Source organism: Dasypus novemcinctus, chromosome 13 (assembly GCF_030445035.2).
Source record: "Dasypus novemcinctus isolate mDasNov1 chromosome 13, mDasNov1.1.hap2, whole genome shotgun sequence".
Classification (NCBI taxonomy): Eukaryota; Metazoa; Chordata; class Mammalia; order Cingulata; family Dasypodidae; genus Dasypus; species Dasypus novemcinctus.
In genome coordinates, this window is record NC_080685.1 from 5,348,956 (window position 1) to 5,371,182 (window position 22,227).

The 22,227-nt window shown below is 45.8% G+C and overlaps 2 protein-coding genes across 29 annotated transcripts in view; one reads left to right on the forward strand and one right to left on the reverse strand.

The window, feature by feature from the left end:
* The window catches only part of AKT3 (AKT serine/threonine kinase 3), a 337,190-nt gene that overhangs the window by 298,383 nt on the left and 16,580 nt on the right, over nt 1-22,227 (forward strand). For 17 of the 25 annotated variants that reach the window (XM_071207333.1, XM_071207331.1, XM_071207338.1 and 14 more), the window contains 2 exons: nt 2,491-2,593; nt 16,412-19,651. In XM_071207333.1, coding sequence (XP_071063434.1) covers nt 2,491-2,593; nt 16,412-16,497 — 189 coding nt within the window. In that variant the 3' untranslated portion in view covers nt 16,498-19,651. Of the gene's footprint in view, nt 1-2,490; nt 2,594-16,411; nt 19,652-22,227 lie in introns of those variants that run through there. The other 8 variants (XM_058309423.2, XM_058309421.2, XM_071207329.1 and 5 more) reach the window with 1 other exon arrangement.
* Nucleotides 21,271-22,227, reverse strand: part of SDCCAG8 (SHH signaling and ciliogenesis regulator SDCCAG8) — a 260,026-nt gene continuing 259,069 nt past the window's right edge. For all 4 annotated transcript variants that reach the window (XM_058309409.2, XM_058309410.2, XM_058309412.2 and 1 more), the window contains one exon: nt 21,271-21,616. In XM_058309409.2, the coding sequence (XP_058165392.1) occupies nt 21,587-21,616 (30 nt within the window). In that variant the 3' untranslated portion in view covers nt 21,271-21,586. The remainder of the gene's footprint in view (nt 21,617-22,227) is intronic.

A 22,227-nucleotide genomic window follows, 5' to 3' on the forward strand; every position in this document is an offset into this window, starting at 1 on the left:
ATGATTCCGTTCTTACAAAATTCAAGAAAACACACACTTCTCTCGTGATAGGAAGCCTGTCAGTCGTGGGCTGCGCAGCAGGGAGAGGAGAAATGGAGGCGTTTCAGGGGCACAAGAAGAACTTGGGGGCGATGGTTACATGGAGACAGGCCACTCAATATTTACAGTTTATATTATGTCAGTTCTATCTCAATAACACTATTTTTTTAAAAAAAAGTCTTTCCCCTCACAGAACTTGAGATTTTATTGGGTGGGCGTTGTATAAAGTTGGTGGCAATCAGCAGGCATGCATGTTGTGCGTAAGGGAGTGAGAGCATGGGTTAGATGTTGGAAAGTCTTTGGAAGAAAAACAAAGCAGTGGAAGGATAGAAGTGATGGAGACTGATGGAGGACGCCTGGGAATCGCTCCTCTTCACAACATGGGATTTGAACAGAGCCTCTTTTAAACACCCCCGTCATCTTTTGAAAATGGATTTATGTGTTTCAGTTTTCTTAAAGTTATAGATAAGCGTTCTCTCATTGTCTAAAAGAACAGCCTGCCGGTTACTGTCGTTATGTATTTGTATATATATATATATATCATAAAATTTGTCATTTTCACCATTTAACAGCATCCCTAAACTGAAGGCAGACTTACGTTTTTAAAATCTAAAGGAAGCAGATGGTATGGGTGGGACAGAGGTAAATGGAACCTACTCCAAATGCCCGAGAATAGAAGCTTATTTTTGCTCAAGTAATCTCTGGAGGTGAATTTTCCACTGGAAGGATGGTCTGCTTTGTGACCATCAGTAGAAGGGTGAGTTAGAAGAATCACAGCAGAATTGCTGCCTCCCAATTCCCTGCCAGGTAAGGGTTCTTACCCCTCTGGTTTTTCAGAGAAGAAAACCAGAAATTCTCCTGTGTGTTTCACCTTGGTGGTTTTTGTGTGCGTTTTGGTGCTGGTGAAGAGAAGGTGCTGGGCTCTGAGCGGAAAAGAGGCTCCCATCCCTGGCGTGAGCTACGTGGGGATGTGACGGCGTCCTGAGGAACAGCTGGAAAAGTCAGGTCTGGCACAGCAGCAGGTTTCCCGTAAAACTGCAGAGGCACTTGTTTCAGGTGGGGTGGGGGCTCCAGGGCCCGAGGAAGGAGGCGCACTGTTCTCTAGCAGTCAGCAGCAGGTAAGGGGAAGCTGAGTCTGGCCCTGCCTCCGAGAAGAGTGCTTGCTAATTTGGGATATTTTAGAATATACTGAGGACGAACAAAAAGAAGGATGAAAAGAAAAGACATGGAAAGTGTTTTGTAAGATGTGCCATAAGCTGAAATGTGGTCCTTTATTTTGAAAATATGCTTTTAACTCTTATTCATTCCCCAGTTTTAAAAACATGATTTGTTTAAAGTATAAGATTTTTGCTTTATTATTTAATGTAAATTTGGTGACAGAAAGAGTGGAGAAATGGACTGATCTAAAGGCAATTGTGTATTTTATTTTTATTTTGTGGTAACATATATAACAAAATTTGTCCTCTTAACCGTTTTTACCAATTTAACAAGTGGTATTAATTACATTTACAATGTTGTGCTACATCACCACCATCTATTACCAAAACTTTTCATCACCCTAAACAGAAACTTTATCCTCATTAAATATTAGCTCCCCTCCCCCTCCTCCTAACCCTGGCAGCTATGAATTTGCTTATTCTAGATATTTCTCTGTGTCTCTATGAATTTGCTTATTCTGGATATTTCATAGACGTGGAATTATACAATCCTGGTCCTTTTGTGTCCTGCTTGTGTCATGATGTGTTCAGGGCTCATCCATGTGTTGTAGTGTTATCAGAAGTCCTTTTCATGGCTGAATAATTCTCCATTTATGTACATACTCCATTTCGTTTATCCATCCACCTGTTAATGGACACTTGAGGCTCTGATGACAGCAAAGAACAAAAACCGTGTGTCCGTGACCCGGGCTGCCAGAACGCCCGTTCCGGGCCAAGCCGTCCTGCAGGCCCAGCTCTCCAGTAGGCAGAGCAGCTTCAGCCTCTGTGCAGTGAGGGCAGCGCTGCCCCGGGACCTGAGGTGCTGGGCTCCCCCAGTCGTGGTTTGGGTGGTAAGCCGCACAGCGCACAGGAGAAGCCAGTGGAAGCCAGAGGCTTTGTGCAGCCACTGCACTCAGAAGAGCCCGCTTTTCACTGCATCGTCGCCATCCAGATGATTCTGTCTGTGTTTGTTATGAGAAAAATATTAGGACAGATTTCTCCACATCCTCCCATGCTTTCTGTGGTTCCCTTTTGCTCTGTTTCACGTACCCTCTGCAAGTGTGTAGAAAGCAGCCAAGTACCTGCTGTTCTGTGCAGATCGTTGGCTGGGAAGTTGCACACCACGTCCATCCTACACAGTGGCTCAGCGTTTGAGCCTCTCTCACTCATTTAATTATCTGCTCACTAACTTTATCCTGGGTATAAATTTTTCTGCATTGAAATCTTAACTGTACTCTTTTTCTTCTTCCTGTAGCTTGTACCTCCTTTTAAGCCTCAAGTAACATCTGAAACAGACACCAGATATTTTGATGAAGAATTCACAGCTCAGACGATTACAATAACACCTCCTGAAAAATGTAAGTCAGTCTAGAAGACAGCTGATAACTTTCAACTCTGAGTGAAGGTATCAGTCATTTTTAAAATCATTTGATATTTTCACAGTCAAATTCCGTAGTGACTTATTATTCTGGTCAATTTAATGATGTATAGTTTCCCGTTTGGCAGTATCAAAAGACACTGAGCTGAATGAAAAGCTTTTCTAGAATTTCAACTTAGAATTATAAATTAAATTACAAACTGATTAGCCTTCCTTACTGTTTTCCAATACATTCTTTTGACATCACCGGTGAAAGGGTTCTGCTATGGAGACTTCCAGTATTTCCCAGACTCTGCTCATCCATGCAGTATCTTCAGACCTTTTCCCATTTTTGGTATCCTACTTACGTAATAGTTTTCAAATTCACTTTAAATTGAGTAATTCTTTTTTACTTAACTTTAAGTGATAATATCTGCAAAGTCATAATTTACTAGTAATTTTTTTGAAGAATATTAAAGTTTATTTTAAAGCCTTAATGGGTAGTAATCTTTGATACATTATAAATTAAATTATATCTATATTAAAACTAAATATTCATGTAACACTTAAAATCATTCCATGTATACTGGTATGTGCCCTGCACTTTGAGAAATACCTTAATTAAGTGGACTCTTAGAGAAGAAAAAGTTAACGTATATTTTATAAGCAGTTTCATTTGCTAGCCACTTCTCAAAGGTGTGTATATGCCATCATTAGGTCAGGAATGAGGATAAGATTGTTTCAGGGTGATATTTGGATGGCTAAAAGAATTCAAGTCACATACCTTTGGCTGAAAAAAGATGTGTTTTTTTTCCCCTTTTCTCCACACTCCCTTTTTCTCAATTCTTGCTTCTCTCCTTTTTTCTTTTTTTTTTTTGAGAAGTTGTAGGTTTACAGAAAAATAATGCAGAAAATATTGAATTCCCATATTATCCCCCCCTTCACATTCACTGTTTTCTCTGTTATTAATACTTTGCATTAGGGGGGTATTTAAGTTACAATCTATGAAGCAATATTATTACAGTTTTACTATTAAGTATAGTCTGTAGTTTAGGGTTTTATTCTATGATAGTCACATATATACAAACTAACCTTTCCCCTTTTAACCATATTCATATCAACAATTCAGTGGGATTAATTCCATTAGCAATGCTGTTGTACCATCACCATTCTCCATTACTGAAACTTTCACCCCCAAGAGAAATTCTGTACAAATTAAGCATTAACTCCCTGTTCCTGCCCCCATCCTGGCCCCTGGTAACCTGTATTCTACTTTTTGGCTCTGAATTTTCTTATTCTAATTATTTCATATCATTGAAAGCATTCAATATTTGTCCTTATGTGACTGGCTTATTTCATTCAACATGTCTTCAAAGCTATTCCATGTCATTGCATGATACATGCAATACTTAATTCCTTTTTAAAGCTTAGTAATGGTCCATTGTGTGTAAATGCCTCATTTTGTTTGTCCACTCATCTGTTGATGGACACTTGGGTTATTTCTACCTTTTGGCAGTTGTAAATAATGCTGTTATGAACATGGGTGTACAAGTGTCAGTTCAAGTCGCAGTTTCCAGTTATTTTGGGTATATACCAAGAGTGGCATTGCTAGGTCATATGGTAATTCTCTGTCTAATGTTCTGAGGAACCACCAAGCTGTCTTCCTCAGCAGCTGCACCATTTTACATTCCCACCAACAATGAGCAAGTGTTCCTACTTCTCTGCATCTTCTCTTATCCTTGTTACTTTCTGCTCTTTTAGTTGTAGCCTTCTAGTGGGTGTGGAATGGTGTATCTTGGTGGTTTTGATTGCCTTGTAATTACAGTAGTAGCCATTCTAGTGGGTATGAAATATTATCACATTGTAGTTTTGAATTGCATTTCCCTAATGGCTAGTGAGGTTGAGCATCTTTTCATAAGCTTATAGGACATTTATATATCTTTAGAGAAATGTCTGTCCATGTCTTTTACCCATTTTTAATTGAGCAGTCTTTTTGTTGTTGAGTTATAGTGTTTCTTTATATATATTCTATTAAACCTTTATTGGATATGCACTTTCTAAATATTTTCTCACGTTCTCTACATTTCCTTTTTACTTTAATGAAGAAAGTCTTTGATGCACAAAAGTTTTTAATCTTGATTGAGGACCCATTTATCTATTTTTTCCCCTTTTGGTGTAAAGGGTAAGAAGTCATCACCTAACACAAGGTCCTGAATATACTTCCCTATATTTTCTTCTAGGAGCTTTATAGTTTTGGCTTTATATTTAGTTCTTTGATCCATTTTGAGTTAATTTTTCTATATGGTATAAGGTAGATGTCCACCTTTATTCTTTTGCATATCAATATCCAGTTTTCTCAGCACCATTTGTTGGAGAGACTATTCCTTCCCCATTGAGGGGACTTGGCACCCTTGTCAAAAATCAATTGGCCAAGACACAAAAGGAAAAATATTGCATGTTCTCAGTAATACGAACTAAATACAAAGAATGAACACATGGAGTTAAAACCTAGAATATAGGTTATTAGGAGATAAGAGGAGGGCTGTGAAGGAGTACTGATGCTTAAGGTGTGTAGAAATGGATAGAGTTGATGGTAACATATTATAATGAGTAGCAGCTGTTTTATCAATGGAATTGTGGCTGGAAAGGGTAGTCTAGGGATGTAAATGTCAACTGAAAGAAAGCTAGAGAATAATATAGGGACTGAGTAACACAGTGAACCCAGAGGTGGATGAGAATTGTGGTTAATAGTACAAATGCAAGAATGTCCATCTGTGACCTAGAACAGATGTATGTCACTATTAGAAAGGTGGTGGGAATGTGGAGAAACATGGGAAAAAATACAATTAATGTAACCTGTGGACTATAGTTAATAGCCCTGTTGTAATATTCTTGCACCACTGCCAAAGATACACTTTGTCAATAGGGAGTTTGGAAAAAAATATGCCAAGTGTATGTTGTTGTTTTTTTGTTTGTTTTTTTAAATTTTTATTTATTTATTTTTATTTCACTACCCTTCCTCCCCCCCCCCCAGTTGTCTGTTCTCTGTGTCTATTTGCTGCGTGTTCTTCTTTGTCTGCTTCTGTTGTTGTCAGTGGCACGGGAATCTGTTTCTTTTTGTTGCATCATCTTGTTGTGTCAGCTCTCTGTGTGTGCAGTGCCATTCTCAGGCAGGCTGCACTTTCTTTCGCGCTGGACAGCTCTCCTTACGGGGCACACTGCTTGCGCGTGGGGCTCCCCTAAGCGGGGACACCCCTGCGTGGCAGGGCACTCCTTGCGTGCATCAGCACTGCGCGTGGGCCAACTCCACATGGGTCATGGAGGCCCAGGGTTTGAACCGCGGACCTCCCATGTGGTTGATGGACGCCCTAACCACTGGGCCAATTTCGCTTCCCCTAAGTGTATGTTTATAGACCATAGTTAGTGGTAATAGTCTGATATCTCATAGTCTATAACAAATGTCCGACAGTGGTGTGGTATGTTGGTTGTTGTATGGGAATTCTACATATGTGCATAATTGTTTTCTAAGTTCACAACTTTTGTAATAAAAAAATAGTTTTAAAAAATCAATTGGCCATAAATGTGAGAGTTTTTTCTGAACTCTCAATTTGATTGCCTTGGTGTGTGTCTGTCCTTGTGGCAGTACCATGCTCCCTTAATTACTGTAACTTTGTAATAAGTTTTAAAATTGGGAAGTGTGAGCCCTCTAACTTCATTCTTTTTCAAAATGGTTTTAGCTATTCAGGGCCCTTTCCCTTCCATAAAAATTTGATGATTGGCCTTTCCATTTCTGCAAAGAAGGCTGTTGGAATTTTTATTGGAATTGAGTTAAATTTGTAATCACAATGGGTAATAATAACAACAATATTTAGTCTTCCAATCCATAGATATGGAATATACTTGCATTTATTTTGGTCTCCTTTGATTTCTTTTAGCATCATTTGTAGTTTTCTATGTACAAGTCCTTTACGTCCTTGGTTAGATTTATTCCTGAATATTTGGTTAATTTAATTCCTATTTTACAAAATGGGGTCCTTTCTTTATATCCTCTTAGCTTGCTTGTTCATTACTGGTGAATAGAAACACTGCTGGGTTTTGCATTTTGATCTTGTACCCTGCCACTTTGCTGAATTAATTTATTAACTCTAGTAGCTTTGTTGCAGGTTTTTTAGGATTTACTATTTAAAGAATCATATCATGTACAAATAGGGAATTTTTTATTTCTTTTCCAATTTGGATGCCTTTTATTTCTTTTTCTTGCCTAATTGCTCTGGCTAGAACTTCCAGCACAATGTTGAATAACATTGGTGACTGTGGGCATCCTTGTCTTGTTCTAGATCTTAGAGGAAAAGTTTTCAGCCTTTCCCCATTGAGTACAATGTTAACTGTGCATTTTTTCATATATGCCATTTATCATATTGAGGAAATTCCTTCTTTTCCCAATATTCTGAGTATTTTTATCAACAAGCGCTGCTAGATTTTATCAGATGACTTTCCTGCCTCAATGAAATGATATGTATTTTTTCCCCTTCATTCTGTTAATGTGATTTGTTACATTAACTGATTTTCTTATGTTGACCCACCCGTGCATACCTAGTATAAATCCAGCTTTATCATGTACATAATTGTTTTAATGTGCTGTTGGATTTGTTTTGCCAGCATTTTGCTAAGAGTTTTGCTTCTATATTCATTAGGAATATTGGTCTTGATTATCTTTGTCTGGCTTTGGTATTAAGGTGATGCTGACCTCACAGAATGAGATAGAAAGTGTTCTCTCCTCTTTAGTTTTATGGAAGAATTTGAATAGGATTTGCGTTAATTCTCTTGGAATATTTGGTAAAATTCCCCTGTGAAGCCGTCTAGTCCTCAGTTTTTCTTTGTTGAGAGGTTTTTGATTACTCATTAACTCTTTTTTGTTTGTTACTGTTCTGTTGAAATCTTCAGTTTCTTCTTCAGTCAGTGTCGATGGTTGGTATGTTCTAGGAATTTGTTCCATCTAGGTTATCATTCATAATATCCCCTCTGATCCTTTTTCATTTCAGAGGAGTTAGTAGTAATGCCCCCATTTCTTTTTTTTTTTTTTAAGTAGGTACCAGGAATTGAACCAGAACCTCATACATGGGAGGCAGGCAGGCACTCAGCTTCACAGCTAAATCTGCTCCCCAAAGAAAGTTGGGTTTTTTGTTTGCTTGTTTTTAGGAGGTACTGGAGATCAAACCCAGGACCCTCATACATGGGAAGCAAGTGCTCAGCCACTTGGCTACATCTGTTCCCCCACCCTTTCCTTTTTGACTGTAGTTATTTGTGTCTTCTCTTTTTCTATCTTTGTGTAAGTAAAATATTATCAATATTATCGATCTTTTCAAAGAACCAACTTTGTGTTTTTTCTTTATTGTTTTTATTTTCTATTTCATTCATCTCTCCTCTTTTTATTCTCCTCCTTCTGCTTGCTCTGGGTTTAATTTACTCTTCTCCTTAATTCTTCAGTTGTGAGGTTAGGTCTCTGATTTGAGTGCTTCTTTTTTTTTTTTTTTTTTTTTTTTAGGAGGTACTGGGCATTGAACTCTGGACCTTGTACATGGGATGCAGGCACTCAAACCACTGAGCTACACCCACTCCCCCTTACTTCTTTTTTAATGTAAGCATTTTGGACATATAAATTTCCCTTTCACCACTGCCTTTGCTGCATTCCATAAGTTTTCCTATCCTGTCTTTTCATTTTCCTTCTTTTCAAGATATTTCCTAATTGTTCCAGGTTTCTTCTTTGAATCTTTGGTTGTTTAAGATTGTGTTATTTCCATATATTTCTGAATTGTCTAGTTCTCTCTATGTTAGTTCATTTCTAGCTTCATTCCCTTGTGATTGGAGAAGATACATTTTATGATTTTAAATGTTTAAAATATTTTGAAGTCCTTTGTGACTTGTTTTGTGGCCTAACATATATGGTCAATTGGAAAATGACGTGTGCACTAGAGAAAAGTGTTTATTCTCCTACTGTTGAGTGAAGTGCTCTATATATGTCTGTAAGGTATAATTGGTTCCATATTGATCTTTATGTTCTATCCATTATTGAAAGTGGTGTATTTAAGTCTACTCCTATTAATGTAGAACTATCACTTACCTCAAATGTGTCAATATTTGCTTGATGCATTTTGGGGCTATGCTGTTAGGTACATATAAGTTTATAATTATTATGTTTTCTTCTCAAATTGACCCATTGGTTAGTATATAGTAACCTTTTTCGTCCCTCAGAACAATTCTTGACTTAACAGCTAGTAGCTACCCTAGCTCTCTTTCGGTTACTATTTGCATGGTGTAGTTTTCTCCATCCTTTCACTTTCAAGCTAGTTGTGTCTTTGAGTTTAAGGTGGGTCTCTTGTACATAACATATAGTCGGGTCGTGCATTTTTATCCATTCTGCCAGTCTTTGCCTTCAGACTGGAGATTTTAATCCATTTGTATTTATAGTAACTTCTGATAATGTAGGACTTTGTTCTGCCATTTTACTATTTGATCTTTGTGCATCTTGTATCCCTTTTGTCCATCAATTCTTCTGTTCATGGCTACTTTCAGATTTTCAAAAAATCTTTTGTAGTGTACTATTTTGAACATATTGAGGAGCATCATTGCCCAGTATGTGCCAGTCTGGTCTTGATTGATGGTTTCTGGACTTCTTTCTTGTTCCTTTGGATGAGCCATCATTTTGTTTCTTTGTTGTCGTACCATATACATTTTATTATTTTAAAGTGTGAACTCTAGGCGTTAGTCTCCAAAGTGTCCCTTATGTTTGTAACCAGCTAGGGATATGACAGAGATTTCCTGCAGCGTTAGGAGCTAACAAAATGGAACAAACCAATTAAAAAAACACCTTTCACTATCTCTTAAAATTGTCCCTGCCTGGGCTGGTGCTCTCCTTCAGAGCCTGGCCCTCCTGTCCAGAAGATGGTCCGCTCAGGCAAATGGGAGTGCAGGGTCCTCTTTGTCTGTTTCTTGGGTTAGTGCTTGCTTATTGCCTTTGGAATCCCGTTTCCAGGAATTCTAGAAACTGCTCCTCGCTGTGGCATCTCCCTCTCGGTTCCTCTGTTGTATGACTTAGAGCAGGTAGTCCTTTGCCCCAGGTGCCTTTGGCTTAATTGTTCTTTCGGCAGCTTGCGCTGGCTGCTAGCTCCTTCTACCTGCAGGCACTCGGGCCACCCTTAGACTGGCTCCCGCACACAGGTGCCAGGGGTGGGGGGTTATCCTGCTCCCTCCTGGCCCCCCACCGCCCAGGGAAGGGATGGGGTGGTGGCCAGGAAGGGACCAACGCCTCCCACCACTTCGCAGAGCTGAGTGCTCTGGTTTGGCTCTTGCCCGTTACTGTGACCTGCTGGGCCCTGGCTGTTGAGGGGCTCCCGGGGAGGAGCCCCCGGAGTGTCCCGTGCTGCCGTCTGGGCGGGCAGCTTGGTCGGTGGTGCCGATCCGCACTGCAGGCGCGCGAGGTGCTTGTCCCCTTGGGGTGCGGTCGGCAGCCCCAGCACTGGACGCCGGGCGGCCACTGAGGCTTTCCATAAAGAAGGATTCTGTGAGTGAAGAAACTGGAGCCCAGAGAGCAGTCTGGCTGCTGAAGGGCCCTGATGTGGGAGCGTGGCCAGGAGCGGGGCTTCTCAGTGCAGCTGGTGCCGGGCCGGGTGTTGAGGCCCTCGGGTGTGGCGTCCATGGTGGCGCAGTGTGCCGCCGCCGAGTGCTACTGGTCAACTCAGACGCAGCAGCAGAGGACAGCGTGCGGCAGCGGTGCGCTGCGGGGAGCACCAGGGCTGTCTGGACGCAGGGGCGGGCGGGGGCCTGCACAGCCACCCCGGCCTGCTCCCCCGGGCCCGTCCCTTGGGCCGTCCACTGCTCAACCACGGCTTGGTACGGTCCTGCCAAAACCCCTGCTGAAACCCCAGTGCCTCGCGGCACACTTTATTTTTTTAATCATTCAGGTCAGGTTTTACTAAAAAAGGATGATTATCAGATTGGAGGAAAGGTATTCTGTACCTGTCTGTACCTGTATCTGGCACATAGCAGGCCCAGTAAACATTCAGTGGGTCCATCCCTCTCTAATTATGTTTCTTTTTAATTTTTAATTTTTTAAAGATACTTAGATTACATAAATGATACATTAAAAACGTGGAGGATTCCCGTATACCCCCCACACTCTCCCACATTAACAACAGCCTTCGTTAGTGTGCATGGTCCCTTCGTTACAGCTGACGAACACGTACTGGAGAACCGCCACGAGGCGTGGCTCATGCTTTCCACTGCAGCTCACACTCTCCCTTGCAGTTTTATCAGTTAGGACAAGATATATAATGCCTGTATCTGTCACTGCAGTGTAACTCAGGACAAGTCTAACGTCCCGAAAATGCCCCCCTGTTGCACCTGTTCTTCCTCTGCCTCCCCCAGGACCTGCGGTAGCCGCGGCCTCCATCAGTGCCTGCCGCACTTGAACCTCACGCTGCGCCCGCGGCCTGCCCACCTTCTTGGCCCATCCTGCTCTGTCTTGCCTGTCGTCCCTGGGCTCCAGCCGTGCCGCATGCAGGCCACACTTCACCTTCCGGGGCTTATTTACTCTTCTCTTTGCCTAGAATGTTCTTTTCCTGGATATTTGCATGAGTGCCGCCTCCTCTCACGTGTCTTCATCAGAGCACCCTCTCTGTCCGCCCCCATCTAAAGGGCAGCCCGACACCCTCTCCCCTTTCTGCTCTGCATTGGCCCCTGTGCTTGGTCTCTTCCTGGTTAGTGTGTTTGTGCCTCTGGTTTGGGTCTGTTTCTCCCACTAGAATGAACGGAGAGCAGAGGGATCTTTGTCGTCTTCCTCTCTGCAGCCAGCCCTGCGCTGGGCTGCAGTCGGAGGCCTCAGGAAAGACGCCTCAGGTGCTGATGAGCGAGGGCAGTGGGTGCCTGCAGCCTGGGGCAGGAGGGCCGGCCTCTTGCAGGTGCAGCACCGGGTGCCACGCCAACCTCACAGGTGTGCCCTGGGCCTTGCCTCTTCCCAGGTGCCGTGGGTGCTGACCTCACAGGTGTGCCCTGGGCCTTGCCTCTTCCCAGGTGCTGTGGGTGCCGACCTCACAGGTGTGCCCTGGGCCCGCCTCCTCCAGGTGCCGTGGGTGCTGACCTCACAGGTGTGCCCCAGGCCCGCCTCCTCCAGGTGCTGTGGGTGCCGACCTCCTCAGAGGCCTTGGGCTTATACCTCACAGGTGCCCCCAGGTCTCGGCATCTTCCAGACATTTTCCTCTCTTAAAAAGAGCTTTTAGCATTTGTGGATTCCTCTTAGGACAAATGGAAGTGTTAGAAGTAGGATTTATCTTTACTGCAAAGCTGGGAGTAGGTATTTTCCTTCAGGAAGTTAAAAGCAAAATCCCAGTTTGGAGACAGAAGCGAGGTTGGAGAAGCCCGGGGCTCAGGCCGGGGAAGGTCGCACTCTGTCCTCTCTGCCCCTCGGTTGTTCTGGCCTGTGGGCTGGGCCCTCTGCCCTCCGAGCCTGAGCGCCGCGCCCTGTAGACCGGGGAGCCCAGGGCTGGTGGGCTGTGGGCACCTGCCCTCCTCTTAGCACCGGGTGGCCTCTGTCGAGGAGCTCCAGCACCTGGGCTCCGCAGGGGTCAGCCAGCATGCCTGTGCTGGCGAGCGCGGGTGTGAGGGCAGAGGCGGGGGAAGAGGTGGCCCAAGACGGGAAGCTGAAAAGGCACGCACACTGCCTGGAAGTCGTTTTGACTCCGGAGAGTGAAATTCAAAGTGGCTTCTGTACGTGTGGACACACACACATCCTTAGCGCGTTGTCGTTTGCACACTTGGCTTGAATTTCAAGGCCCCAGCTGTCAAGGGCCAAACTCTTCCAAATTCACCTTGCCTGCCTTCTCCCTAACTCCAAGCTCTCATGCCAGTTGTCAGGCTGAGAACACACCACTACTAGGCTTTTTGTTCCTCAGGCTTTAGAACTTTAAAATGAGACTGGGCTGTTCAAAGGTGGCGTCCGTACGTCCTCCAGCGCAGCTTCTCAAACACGGCATGAGCCTGCCTCCTTCGTGCGTGCGATCAGCAGCCTAACACCAGCAGCAGAACCTTTTTCCTGGCATGTCCCATTTGACCACTAACAGCAACTCTGTGTTGAGAAGGAACACGTGTCATTTTGGATGTGGGAACGACTTTAAGCCCAGCGATCTGAGGCCCCAGTCTAGGAAGGCCCGTCTCCTAGATTGGACGGGGTGTTGAGGAGGCCCCCGCGCCCTGGTCCTCTGCAGGTGGGCACCAGGTGGCACGCCTGGGAGCCCGGGACGGCCAGCCTGAGCAGTGGGGCCGGCCTGCCCGCACCCCTCGGCTGTCACCCAGCGGCCGGGCCCCGCCCGTGACAGCGCAGCGTCGTCCTCACTGACAGGGCCTGGCAGTCGGGGGGGGTGGTGTTGCGGGCTTGCTCTCCTAAGCAGCTGGTGGGCCGTTGTCCCCTAGCGAGCGTCCAGATGGGGGGTCAGGTGGAAACGCCCAGCCCTGCGCGACCAAGCCGGCACCCAGCCCTGTGTGGGCCTCTCGGGCTCTCGGCTCACCCAGCACCCCTGCGCACGCCTCTCCTCGCCAGCTGCTGCCCGTGGGGGCCAGGGACAAGCCCTGGGTAAATCCCGGATTCCCTTAAGGGCAGATAAAGGGAGAATCCTTGAAACCTTGAACTGTGATTGCATTTAACGTAATCTTCAATAACGGTGCTGGTTAAAAAACAGCAACAGTGCAGTGCCCTTAACTGCTAAAGCCCAGAGGTTGTGTGCCTACAAGTCCACAGTAGTAACGTTCACTAGAATTTGTCTTCCCACTTGCCACCTTGCTTTGATAAAACAGAATGGAGTTATTTTTTAGAACAAATCAGCAGTTAGAAAGGCAAAATGTTCCATTTTCTACAGACAGCTGCAGTAGCATGCCAGATTGTCCTCACTGGTGTTAATTAATTGAACAGATTTTGGAATGTGTCTTCTTGCGTTACATCCATGAATGGTCTTCTGCCTTCCTCTTACAGAAAAACAGAATTCTTTGCGATCTGGTAGCTCTTGCTGCCATAGGCGTCATTAGGGAGCTGATGCGACTTGGGTCCAGGATTCAGAGGGGGCCACTGCTCCCCGACTTCTTTCTGGCGTAGTTGGCGGGGACCATCGGTTTGTCAGGCATGTCCGTTCACAGCAGGGGTGGTCGGCGCCTGCAGGCTGCTGTCGGGTCACATCCCTGCCCTGGGCTGCGTGGAGGGCGCCGTGCTCCTGCCCCAGGCCCCAGGCTTGGGGTGCTCGGGGGCCGTGCCCTCCTGTTTGCTCACCCCTGCTGCCGAACGTGAAAGAAAGGGCAAGGGGCTGGAGCCAGGCGGTGGCGCCACTGCTTTAAAAGAACAGGACGATGCGGGGCCCTCACTCGGGTATTTATAAAATCTGGATTTCTTTCTACTCTGAAATGTGATTAATTTGTTACTGAAACGATAGAATGAAGATTCGTGTGTTTTATTTTTTAAAGATTTATTTACTTATTCTCGTCCCCACGTTGTTTGTGCTCGCTGTCTGCTGTGTCCACTCCCTGTCTGTTCTCCGCACCGGCTTGTCCTCTCCTGGAGGCACCGGAAACCAACCTGGGACCTCCCTTGGGGCACGCGGGAGCTCATTTGCTTGAGCCACATCCACCTCCCTGCGGCCTCTCAAGCTTCTCAGCTGCGTCCAGCCTCTTCTAAAGGAGACCCCGCGGCCTCCCCTGCTGCGTGCTGGCTGGCCTGGCCTGAGCCACTGGGGAAGGAGCTTGGCGGGCGCTGCCCACACGCTCGTGCAGACGCACCCTCAGCAGAACAGAGCTGCTGGTGAGGAAAACTGTTTCTTTGAAACGTGATTGGCACATGTCGGAGTCTGAGCATGAAGAGTTCAGCTGGCTTTTCCCTGGAGTTTTTACACTCTGACTCAAGCGGCCACGCCAGTGGGCCCCATTCCCACCCTCTTAGGCACAGCTGAAGGTACTTGATGATCTAAAAGTGCATATCGTTTACTTGGTGCTGAACCAATATTTTCTAGAAGGAGGCAGAGATTTGCCTGATGCTCAGGGCTGTCTAGAAGTGCTGGCTGCAGGTACAGCCGTCTCTCTGCAGGAGGAGAGGGGGCCCCACAGCCCAGTGAGGCCACGGGGGAGGGGCCTCAAATGCTTTTTGAGCAATTGATTCCTGCTTGTTGGTGTTGCCAACAAATTTTGGTTAAGTTCTTATTTTTACCTATTTTTATTTATTTCTCTCTCCTTCCTCACTGCACCCCCCCCCCCCAGGTGTCTGCTCTCTGTGTCCATTCGTTGTGTGTTCTTCTGTGTCTGCTTTTGTTTCCTTATCAGCAGCACCAGGAATCTGTGTTTCTTTTTGTTACGTCATCTTGCTGTGTCAGCTCTCAGTGTGGGTTGCGCCATTCCTGGGCAGGCTGCACTTTTTTTGCACTGGGCGGCTCTCCTTACGGGGCGCACTCCTTGTGTGAGGGACACCCCTGCGTGGCACAGCACTCCTTGCGTGCATCAGCACTGCGCATGGGCCAGCTCCACACGGGTCAGGAGGCTCTGGGGATCGAACCCTGGACCTCCCATGTGGTAGGTGGACGCTCTATCAGTTGGGCCAAGTCCGCTTCCCGTTAAGTTCTTATTTAATGGCATCTCTGAGAATCTAAGAGAAGTGGTCATTTCTTCGTACTTCAGACAAAGGTGGAAGCATCGTCCTTGGTAGGAAGGTGGTGGCAGGGCCCACAGGAGAAGGCGATCTGGTTTCACTCCTTCTCTTGGGCTGTGGCTCGATGCCCATCCAAGGCTGGAAAACTGAGCCTCGGTGGTGGAGTTCCTGTGTGTATTTGAGGAAATGGAATTATTTTGCTCAAGGAGATGAAGACTGGGTATCTGAAAGCTGTCCCTGTGTTTCTCCTGCAAGGACAGCATCTGGTGAAGTCACCTTGGAGGGGAGCAGGCGAGCACCCTCGCCCTAGGTGCAGAGTCTGGGGGCGGCAGGGCCTTTGGCCAGAGCTGTGTCCAGAGAAGACGCCCAGGGCCTGAGCACACGCCCCGTCTGAGGGCATCGGTCAGGCAGGGCTGTGTGTCCTGAGCACATTTGTGAAGAGGCTGGGGATCAGTTATGGGCTTTTGAATACCAGAAAACAGGGAAGGAGGGCAGAGGGCAGCTTGGTTTTCAACGGCCTCTTAGTCACTTTCAAGCCTTTTCTTCCTGTTTGTCTCCTGATGAACTAGTGGTAGGTGCTGGCATCTTTCACTCTTTCTCTTCTCTTTTTAAAGTTTTATCAATTGGGAATGAGGAGTTAAGGCAGATATTAGAAGTTGGAAAACCTTAAACATCCAATCAAGGACACAAATGGAAGTAAATCAGAGGAAACTTTATTTTGCATCCATACCTAAAGCATATTGAAAAAAAAAATACAAGCACTTAAAAGCTAAGGTAATGGGTCCTCTGTTGACACTTGAGGAGTCACTGACTGCTGTAACTTGGGACGTGTGAAGCGCATGAACCAGAAGTCATTGGAGGTGGTTTGTTCCTCATTATTTAAAAAAATCCTGTTTAATTCAAAAGTTTTTTCCCCAGTTTCATTAGTTTTGAAATGTCAGTGTCTCGAGGGAGGTGATTTGATGGTATTTCTTCACAGTCCACCATGTGTTTATGAAAATTCGGTGGTAATTGTTGAAATGAGGGTCACCGCTGTCGTGTCCTGTCGGTGCACGCCGCGGTCTGGCGCGCCTGCCGGCCGCTGTCTTAGGCGTAGTGAGTGCGGGCGGAGCTGGCGGGCTGCGCTAACTGCTGTCCCTCCCGCAGACGACGAGGATGGCATGGACTGCGCCGACAGCGAGCGGCGGCCGCACTTCCCCCAGTTCTCCTACTCGGCCAGCGGCCGCGAGTGAGCCGGCCTGCAGCGCCCCGGCCTCGCCTCGCGCTCCTCCCGGGAAGACTCCTGGTCCTGCCGCAGCCGGGCCTCCGCCGACCCTCGCCGCTCTCCCCCACGAGCACACGCACTCTCGGCCTTTGTTTTTGCATGAAACCTCCCGGCCCGGGGCCTCACGCTGCTGCTCCTGGCTTCCCGCTAGAGCACCCTGGAGAGGTAATTCCACGTCTGTGGAAGTCACACATCACCACTGTCCATTTGTGCACCGGTTGTCATCTTTCGATCTTTTAGTTTTTGTTTTTCCCTAACAGTGAAGACTAAAAGAGATACATTGATTCTAGGTACATTTTTTAACTCTCTAGAAGATAAATCAAAAACTAATTAGACTAAGAAGATCTAGTTTGTAACTGAGAACATGCAATTGTGCAAGGATGCAGAATTTCAGTAGAGCCTCTCAGTGCATGCAGGAAGTATATACCACTAAGACCTGGCTGGAACTCAGTAGGACGCATTTGAGAGGAGGACTGGACAACTGTTGAGATATCTCTATGTAGATGTATTTTAAATTCATGTTGGATATGCAGAGAAGCCCGCTATCATCCGAGGGTGCCCAGGATTTCACAGGCATCCTGGACAAACGAACACTGTTCTTCCAAGAAATGCAGGCACCTGCACAGCAGAGTGGAAGGCATTTAAAGGCTCTTACGAGAGGATTTGCACCAGAGAGCATTTCCCCCCCGTGCTTGGAAACTCTTTTCCCTTCTTGATATTTATCACCTCTGATGGCTGAAGAATGTAGACAGGTATAAAGATCCTGCTGCTTTTCACCAAAATTTGTAGACCAAGGTAAACAGGTGTGTTTGCCTTCTTTGTTTGATTTTTTTTTTTTAACTTCTCAGTTTTTTGTGAATTCGCTTTCTCAGATGTTAAAACTTTGAATGTCCTTTTCCAGTTTTGTTTATATTGCAGTAGTATTTATTTTTTAGCGATGAGGATTCTGTGTCACATTAGCAAATGCAGCTCCAACTCACCTAAAGTAGATGTACTGCAGTTTATTTTGACCTATGTGTGAGGAATGTACAAGCCGATGAGAATCGTGCATTTTTTTTTTTCTATGTAAAAAATTTTGATAAGGCTCTGAAATTGTACATATTAGTTAGAATTTGGCTTTGGGAGAAGAGATGCTGTCAGTTAACCCCTTGGTGCTGAAAATGAGAAAACCCCCAGTTGTCCATGCCAAGGGGTTAATGAAAGAAATGGATGTTGATGTTTGCTCATTTGAGAATCGACACAGTCTGGAGGCCTTGAGGACATAATGTGATGAAGGAAGTTGAGACCTGAATGTTGATGAGAAATGAACTTTACTTGGCACAATGAACACATCTCAAGTGTATACCAAGTTGGTAGCAGTAAAGGTTAAGAGTCTGGTGTGTTTATCTTGATCATGGTACATTTATCACTGAATTAAGCCATCAGGGAAAACAAAACAAAACAAAAAAGAGCACCTCCAACTTTTCTTTTTCTGTATATACTCATGTCCCCAAATTCCAACATTTCTCATTGAATGGGGACATGTATGCAAACCTCATCTTTCTCCTTCATTAATGATCTTCAGATTAAACCCTTTGGTGCTAGGAGCTGACGTTTTCCAAAGCAGCCTGTGAAGGCCAGGCGCCTGGGAGACCGCCTTCAGCGACAGAGGCAGTCCTGCCTCGTGGGGGTTGTGGAGGTGGACGGTAGGGGAACTGTGACCGCTCCCACAGGGAAGGACGGCGCTACACAGCCTTCTGAGTGAACGTGGCAAAGCGCAAGGGACTGGTCAAGGGGTGACTCATCCTCGTGCGGATGTCTCAGCTCTCGACGCTGGAGGTGGGGATTTCCAGGTGGGAAACCACTGCTGGCGGTGGGTGGGCCACTGGGGCTGAGGGCTTAAAGGGCATTTTATCAAGGCAGCTAAGACCTATTCAGACTTAGGTTTTATCCTGATCCGTCCTATTCCTACCTGAGTGCAGGTCACCCTTTACGCTGAGCAGAGGTTCCAGTGCGTGGCAGTTCACTCCTCCTCACACGTAGCGCTCGCCTTGTCTCCACTCGGAATCACACTGTTCCACTTTGGCAGGGAAGTAGGGAAGGCGAGGCCGGAGACTGCACAGACGGTTGGTTTTGTTTTCTTTAACCTTCAGGTGGTTTCCGTGACCTTGGCCAAGGACACTAAGTGCTGATGTGCCCCAGGCGGGCCACTCCTCACAGCTGGCTCTCAAGCCCTGGCCAGTGCCCAGGGCGCGGCCACTTGTCCCCTCTGCAGCTCCGTTACCAAGTGTGCCCTTGGCCCGCAGTCTGAGAACCGCTTTGGCTCCCTGGTCTCAGCCGGCAGGGAGGGATGATGGAGACAAAACCGCGTGCGCAGGGAGGTCCCCAGAACGTCCCTCGCGTTGCCCTGAGCTATAGTTTTGGATTCTGTCGGGGAGAAGACCCGAAACCTGGAGTCCTCTCAGAACGCATGGCAGGCTTGGCCGCCGCCGGCTTGGCCCACGGGGGGCCGTCGTGGGGGCAGTGCCGCGCCCACTGGGGGCGGCGGCAGGGTTGCTCACAGCTTGCTTCCACACTGGTCACCATGGCGTTCCTCCAGTGTTGTGTCCCACTCCTCATCCCTCTCCTCAGCTTCCTGAAGCTGACGTTCCTGCAGGGGCCACTCGCTTCCCTCGAGTACACGCGGGGCCTCCCACCTCAGTGCATACACGCTGCTCCTGTCCGTCTGTCCAGCGACGCCCGCGTCCTGCTCCTGGTAGTGCATCACAGGCTAGCATGAAATGTATTTATTTAAATAAAAAGAAAATCTCTCAATTGGTAATTGAATTACCTCCCTGTAGCTTAATAGTTTGTGACATTTCTTGACCTGCTAGTTCTTTCATTAGATCCGTGCAAGATCTCGTCATCTGGTGAAGGATTTTATGCAGACGCAACCACGAACCCAAGAAACTGTATTGCTCTCACTGTTGGTCATACTAAAACTGTTGGTTTCCTTCCGTATATGACCCACGAGGATGTGAAATAACACAAGAAACTGTTTTTGTACACTGTACATCCTTAGTATTTTTACACGTATATGATAGGGATGCACATTATTTTCCTTCGTACAGACAGCTTAAATAAAGCACTGTGTCAATCTGCTACTTCTCTGTTTATTGTTGTTGGATGTGGTTCTCTGTAAACCTCAGAAAATATTCTCCTCTGAAAAAATATTTTTAATAGCCCCTCCTGGTTTTAACCTACCTTGTATTCATGTGTCAGGAAAATATGTAAATTCCTGAGAGTTTAAAAGGCACGGTATGATTTTATAATGTCAGTAAACTTGCAGTAGTGTGGATGGGCCGGAACCTTGTTGAAGGGCTGCTTCCACAGCGAGACCGGGACACGCGGCGCTGGCTTCAGGAAAGGTCTTCTGGGAAGCCAGAGGTAGACGAGGTCTCCTGGAGGGCCACTCAGACCTTAAGATCCTCACACCACAAGGTTAGGCCCAGGATTCTCAGCAGGGGCAGCTCCAGGCACTGTCCTCCTGATGAGGTACTGCTCTGCACACTTCCTTTCTCAGAGTATGTTTTTAAAACTCCATGGCAAGTTACACTTAGGTGTGGGTGGTGGAAGAGTAGGACAGCTGGCTCTCGGTCTCATATACCTAGAATCATCTTGGATGGATTTTTTTCTGATTTTACCTCATACACCAAGGTAAACCTGCAGCTGTAGAGACCCGGCTTTGGCTCCTGTACCTGGAGCAGGTGAAGGGTGGGCTGGGGGGCCAGCGGCTGGCAAGCAGGAGCGCGTGATGTGCCGCCAGCTTCGAGGAGGCACACAGAGCTCTTCTCGCAGAACTCTGGGGTGGCGGTTCGGGAAACTAAAAGTGACCTCTATAATTCTTCAAAGGTGCTACTTGTAAAATATTGCATAATTTATTCTCAGTATTCTTAAAAGCAGAATTAAGGGCCATTACAGACAGCCTTGTGTTTAGCACATTTGATGAGGTTAGAAACTTTAAAATCTGAATAGTAGTTCTGTTTCAGGCTGTAGCCTTTTCATGCCCAGGAGACCCAAAATGGTCTCTGGTGATTGCGCCACGGGCCCCAAAGCCAAGCCACACCGGTTCCGAGGCCAGGCTGAGCACACAGACCCCTGTGTCTCGGCCACGTTGAGGAGGAGGGGAGAAGGATGCTAGATCACTGGCTGGCCGAGAAGAATAGCCTGCGTCGGCGACTTGTACCACTGCAGCCTTGCCTCTGGTGTTTTAGCATCATTCTCAAGGTCAGCATGAAGTTTTCGGTGTCCATTTTTATTACTTGAAAACATTTGAGGGCTTAACTGTGTGTCATAGAAATACTATTTTAAACTAAAATGATCTGTGTACAGAAATTTGATATACTTTTAAGTAAACTTTCTGATTTCACTAAGTACACATATACAGGCTCTTTTCAAGTACTGCATATTGAAAAAAAAATCTGGCACCACAGAGCCAAAGATGTTTTGTTTTGTTTCATTATTAGGGTGGAGAGAATCATGATGCTTCCTGGTGAATCTGTATTGTGTACACCCTGGTAGGCGAGTAAATAATAACAGAGCCTTGTGGGATGTTGAGTAAAGGCAAATAAAGTTGACGGATGATATGTAGCACATGAGGGAAAGAAAAATGAGTGGTGGGAAAAACGCTGATTTGTTCCCTATTAGCACTTTGGCTTAATTAAATTATGTGCCTTTTGGTGTGTTTTGTTCATCACTACAAATTAAAAATGAAACATTATGATTCAGGTCTTTAAAAAATTCATTTATTGAAATTCATGTGTAACATAGTACACAAATGAGCATATTTTAAAATAAACTGCAAACCACTTCCGAAATCACCTAAAAGGAGCTCCCTTCCATCTCCAGGCGCGCTTCAGGCCCAGCCAGTCCTGGGTGCAGGGACTCTGAGCTGAGTGGGGCGCCTGTGACATGTGCCGCCCCAAGTCTAAGATGGTGTCACCCCGACAGGGTCGTGGAGGGTGGTGGCTTACAGCTACAAAACAGATGAATGTAAATACCTCCTTGTAAATCATTTATTTCACTCTCTTTCATCCAGGTCAGAGATCAGATTGTGGCATGCTGGGTAACTGGAAAAAAGATAATAAAAAGTCAGTTTAAATCTATCACGTTCTTCAAGTGGCGTGTGTTCTCATTTCATGGTTTAGTCACCTCTTATGTCTTAAGCATTTGGAGAAAAATTTTCCACTGTTAAAAATGTGGAAATTGTACATGTACAATTGTGTAAAAGTTTGCATCTAACTTGACCACCACAGAGCAGAGCCCTTTTTGCATATGTTAAATGACTTTGTCTTAATGCTTTAAACCTGAAAACAACTATTCCAGACATTTGTGTGCCTTTTATGTAAGGGCCTGGCTGATGTCAGGATATCACCACAGACCCAGGTCTTCCCTTGATCTTTGCTGGAATCTCTTTATTGAGAATCGTGCAGACAGGACAGTCGACTAAACGAGAACAGAAAGAGGCTGTAGGCTGATGTCACTAAGAAATCCCTGGTGACATAGAGCAAACTAACATCTGGTTTTTAGTTCCAGACAATTTATTGTAACATATATAAAGGCGTTTTTCCCAGGAAACCTCATTTGCTGCGAGAGAGAATTTGGTATATGTGTCCATTAGTTTTACATATACAAATATTTCCAAACTAGTTCACGGATAATGGGTTGGGGGGTCGCAATT